This window comes from Oryx dammah, unplaced genomic scaffold (genome assembly GCF_014754425.2).
Source record: "Oryx dammah isolate SB20612 unplaced genomic scaffold, SCBI_Odam_1.1 HiC_scaffold_737, whole genome shotgun sequence".
NCBI lineage: Eukaryota > Metazoa > Chordata > Mammalia > Artiodactyla > Bovidae > Oryx > Oryx dammah.
The window spans coordinates 1-5,634 of NW_024070887.1; the positions used below are offsets into that span (position 1 = coordinate 1).

Sequence of the window (5,634 nt, forward strand, 5' to 3'; positions counted from 1 at the left end):
AGGGTGTAGGAGGTCTGGGTGAAGGCGGGGGCGTTGTCGTTGACGTCAGACACCAGCACGGTTATGTTGTGCTCGGTTTTCAGTCTGGGAGTTCCCATGTCAGTGACCGTGATGGTGACGTTGTACTCCGCTTGCCTTTCTCTGTCCAGCATTCTTTCCGTTTCCAACGTGTAGTAATTCTCAACTGATGATTTTAGCACGAACGGGAGGTTTTCTGAAACAGAACAAATCATCCTCCCATTCTCCCCAGAGTCTCTGTCTCGGATACTAAAAACCATAACCACAATTTCCGGAGAATTTTCTGGGATTGGGCTGGTAATTGATGACACAGTCACTTCAGGAGCATTGTCATTCACATCCATCACCTGAATTCTGAGTGTTGATTTTCCAAAAAGGCCTCCCCCATCTGTGGCTTGAATGATTATGGAATATGATTCAGTTGTTTCAAAATCCAAGGGTGACGTTAAACTCACTTCTCCAGACTTTTGGTTAATTTCAAATGTCTTGCGAATATCTTCTGAGGCATGGGAAAACATATATGATATTTCCCCGTTTTTACCTGAATCTAAATCCCAAGCTGAGACGGTGACAACCGGTGAGCCTAGTATGCTATCTTCTGAAATCTTCACCTCATAAAATGGCTGCTGAAACTCAGGGGAATTGTCGTTACTGTCCACGACCACCACCCGGACCAAGGTACTCCCGGACTTAGGTGGAGACCCACCATCCAGAGCGGTGAGAATGAAATTGAGTTCAGACTGCTCTTCATAATCCAGCGCCTTATCCAGAACTAACTCTGGGTATTTCCTGTTATCCGGATTGACTCTCATTTTAATGTGGAAATGAGAGTTGGGGCTTATTGTGTAGTTTTTTAGAGCGTTGATTCCTACATCCAAATCCTTTGCACTTTCTAGTAAGAACACAGCACCGACAGGACTATTCTCTGGGATTTCTAAGAGCATTTCTTTTTCTAAGAAGGCAGGAGAGTGATCATTTATATCCTTGACCTGGAGCTCAATCCGTAAAAACTCCAAGGGGCTTTTCATTAATATCTGGAAATGCAGCACACAGGGCTCGGTGGAGCCACAGAGCTCCTCCCGGTCTAGTGCTTCAGTTAAGAGCAAATCCCCTGTATTTATGTCCAGCTGCAATCGCTGTTTGTTATCATTAGAGACCACCTGAGCCCCTCTGGAGAATAGCTCACCCACTTCCAGCCCCAGGTCTTTTGCCAGATTGCCTACAAAGCTCCCACTCTGCATTTCCTCTGCCACTGAGAAGCGCCCAGAGTCAGAGCCCGCTTGAGATATCCCCAGCAAAACAAAGAAAAGCAGGACTTGCCTTATCTGCAGAACGCCTGCCCCTCCAATCTCCATAGCTCCTTTCCCAAAAGTCTTCCTGCAGAATCGCTTCACCCTTCCCACTTCTGGGGAAGGTGCCTCTGATAATGTCCACCGAATCTTCCGAGGCTTAAGGATTTTAACCTTGTTCAGTAACTTCTAGTTTGCCACTTGAAGCCTTGTTCTGTCTTCCTAGTGCTGTTTTTGCACTGGGTAACAATGTCCAGAACATCATCCAGCATAGAATGTTTTTTCTCCCCCAGCGATGTTATCCTGCAGCGCCACCATGCGTCTCCACAGATTTTCAGAGTTTGATGAAAGCTCCCTAAATTCCATTCACATAAATATCCTCCAGAAGCAAATATTCTTTTATGTATTGTGTTCAAGTGATTACAGATATAGTCTATCATCCATAAGAGTTATTCTATATTGTTTATAGTTTTTGATGTTATTAGCATGTTTAAAAAGCATTTAAGTATCCTTCCCCACTCTCCACACAATTGTGGTGAAATATAAGATGTGATTCCTGGCCCCCAGGAGCTTGTAATCTTTCTGAGAAAACTGAGCACCAGAGACAAGGAGAGTATAAGTGACTGTTTAACTGAACAAAATTCCAGCACTACTTGGTCTTCCTTAGGTGGTAAGGGAAAGGGAAAGTGTACACAAGACATTTCAGAAGTCCTCTCAAAGGATATAAAACTGAATTAACCATAAGGTAGAACAAAGAGAACTATATGTAGATAGTTCTTATAGCACTAGAAGGCCTTCTGTAGATTTCCTTGATAGCAGTGAACTGTGAACTAAGAGAAAAATGAAGTAAGAGATTGGGGTGGAACATATTGTGGAAATCCATAATTTAGTTCTAGTTTCTCATAATTTACCAAAAAAAAAAGAACAAATACACAAACATATTAGTTTCATTTAACCCAGGCTTACTCCTAAAACTGGCTTCCCTCAGTTTCCCAAGATTTATTCCAGCTCCAGTTATGGTCATCTGCTGTCTCTTTCAGCGCAGGAAGAGAGAGTGAGAGAGATTCTCTTTCCCAGTTGTAGGACAAAAACTTGGTTTTATTCTGATCAGATTAACCAAGATCATGTACCTGCTACTGAGGCGATCATTGTTTCAGGGGTATAGAATTATGAAAGTGAAAGTGAGTCACTCAGTTGTGTCCGACTCTCTGCGACTCGATGGACTATACAGTCCATGGAATTCTATACAGGCCAGAACAGAATTGGAGTGGCTAGCCGTTCCCTTCTCCAGGGGATCTTCCCAACCCAGGGATCTAACCCAGGTCTTCCGCATTGCAGGAAGAATCTTTACCAGCTGATCCACCAGGGAAGCCCACAATAGAATTGTAGGTGGAGATTTTAGTTTCAGAATCTGAACTCATCTTTGTCTTCTGTTTTACTTTAATCCTCTCTAGGATCACCTCTTAAGCTTTTGGTGGTTTCAGTTTTAGCCAAAGTACATGGTTGCTACATGGTGAGGGAGATTGTTTGAAACAGAATTCACCTGTGATGTCCATATAGAAGGTCTCAAGAGTGTGCTCAGAAATTGATGGAGGAGGGATCTAAGAAGTTTTCATTTTTAAAATGTTAAGTTCAATTATATTCTTAAAAATGTAAGCTAAACACATGGTTGAAAAACAAATCACTACAGAAGGGCAGAAATTGAAAAGTAGATGGATTTATTACACACAGTTATCCTCACTCCTTTTATTTTTATTTTTGAATTTAGAGTGAGATTTACTATGCTCAGAGAAGACAGAATACCCTCATGTTTGATTCCTTCCAAATTTCGAAGAGCAATATTACAGTCAGTCAGTTCAGTCTCTCAGTCGTGTCCGACTCTTTGTGACCCCATGAATCGCAGCACACCAGGCCTCCCTGTCCATCACCAACTCCCGGAGTTCACTCAGACTCACGTCCATTGAGTCGGTGATGCCATCCAGCCATCTCATCCTCTGTCGTCCCCTTCTCCTCCTGCCCCCAACCCCTCCCAGCATCAGTCTTTTCCAATAGTCAACTCTTCACATGAGGTGGCCATAGTATTGGAGCTTCAACTTCAGCATCAGCCCTTCCAGTGAACACCCAGGACTGATCTCCTTTAGGATGGACTTGTTGGATCTTCTTGCAGTCCAAGGGACTCTTGAGAGTTCTCCAACACGACAGTTCAAAAGCATCAGTTCTTCAATGCTCAGCTTTCTTCACCGTCCAACTCTCACATCCATACATGACTACTGAAAAAACCATAGCCTTGACTAGACGGACCTTTGTTGGCAAAGTAATGTCTCTGCTTTTCAATATCTAGGTTGGTCATAACTTTTCTTCCAAGGAGTAAGCGTCTCTTAATTTCATGGCTGCAATCACCATCTGCAGTGATTTTGGAGCCCCCAAACATAAAGTCTGACACTGTTTCCACTGTTTCCCCATCTATTTCCCATGAAGTGATGGGACCAGATACCATGATCTTCATTTTCTGAATGTTGAGCCTTGAGCCAACTTTTTCACTTTCCTCCTTCACTTTCATCAAGAGGCTTTTTAGTTCTTCTTCACTTTCTGCCATAAGGGTGGTGTCATCTGCATATCTGAGGTTATTGATATTTCTCCTGGCAATCTTGATTCCAGGTTGTGCTTCCTCCAGCCCAGCGTTTCTCATGATGTACTCTGCGTATAAGTTAAATAAGCAGGGTGACAATATACAGCCTCGACGTATTCCTTTTCCTATTTGGAACCAGTCTGTTGTTCCATGTCCAGTTCTAACTGTTGCTTCCTGACCTGCATACAGGTTTCTCAAGAGGCAGGTCAGATGGTCTGGTATTCCCATCTCTTTAAGAATTTTCCAGTTTATTGTGATCCAGTACTTTCATGTAATTCTTTGATTTTGCACAGCTCACTCCTTTTAAATACCCAATAAATGGTAGTTAATGAAAATTATATGAACTTACAGAGACCAAGAATGTATATATATAAATTTGATGACAGAAATCAGATCAAAGAGCAGTTATCAGTTCCAAGAAATGTCTAAAGAAAAGTTCCTGTTTGTCCAACATAATCCCATTTGGATACAAGATTTAGAGGAACCCAGTGTATAAGACTGAAGTCCAAAAGAAAAAAGAAAAGTTCATTGAGGGCCAAAAAGGAAACGGCAGCCCACTCCAGAATTCTTGCCTGGGAAGTCCCATGGACAGAGGATCCTGGTGGGCTACAGTCTATGGGGTTGGAAAGGAGTTGGACACAACTTAGCGACCAAACAACATCTCTAACTTTGGAGACCCTGGGCAGAGCTAAGAGTGTAAGTGTGAGGGGTGAAGCCCAAAATAGGGAAATCAAACAAAACTTTGCATCCTGAATGGTGAGATTTTTAGTCCCTTTCCACATAGTAGTCTCCAGTTGCAATATGCAGGGTGCGCATCTCTAACTCTCTCTTGCACAGACAATATTGCAGAATCCTAACCTGGAGCATATGAAAGGCTCAAACAGAAACTTAAACATACTGGTATTTGAGGATCTCCTAAGCTAATAACTCTTATCTTACAATGATTACATTAGAGTGAAGTCCTGCCATAGATAACCTCATTATCACATACACAAAGAGCTAACTGTCAGCACCTTGATCTCTCATCATTCTTAAATATGAGAAGATAGCCATGGACCACAAGACATGAAGTATTAATACCAACAAAGTATTAATGCCAAAACCACCACCACCACCATAAAAGGGAGTCACAGGAGGAAGTAGATACAGAAATAGAGAAAACAGAAGAAAGTGTTTTAAAATGTTTGATTAACTTGTTGGATAGCAGAAATTAACAGAGCAATGTAAATCAACTATATTTCAATATAAAAAATCTGATTCATATCCTCAAGAGTAGTAAAATCTAATAAGAGCTAATATTTATTGAGTATTCTGTGCTGCCTATTATTCTAGTGCCACATATGTGTTTACACATTTAATCGCAATAGTAATCATATGATGTATGTATTCTTTTGTAAGATAAAGAATGGATTAAGGCTTAGTGCTACTTCCTAGCTATATAATCTTGGGCAAGTTCTTAATTTCTCTATGACTCACTCTCATTTTAAAAGTAGTTAAATGGTTTTTACTGCACAATGAATTTAATAATTTAAAAAGATGAATTGTAGATGACAATAATTTTTTATTATAGTTGATTTACAGTGTTGTGCCAGTCTCTGGTGTACAGCAAAGTAATTCAGTTATACAAACACACACACACACACACACACATATATACATACTTTTAAAATGTTCTTTTCCATTTGGTCTATCACAGGA

At 41.1% G+C, this 5,634-nt stretch overlaps 1 protein-coding gene across 1 annotated transcript; it reads right to left on the bottom strand.

Annotated features, from left to right (window-relative positions):
* Positions 1–5: 5 nt before the first annotated feature.
* LOC120859374 (protocadherin beta-12-like) lies at positions 6–2,058 on the bottom strand (the record flags this gene model as incomplete). The annotated part of the gene is made up of 1 exon (XM_040235509.1): positions 6–2,058. A coding segment is annotated over exon 1 (1,368 nt), but the record flags the coding sequence as incomplete, so codon positions are not given.
* Between the last annotated feature and the right edge of the window lie 3,576 nt (positions 2,059–5,634).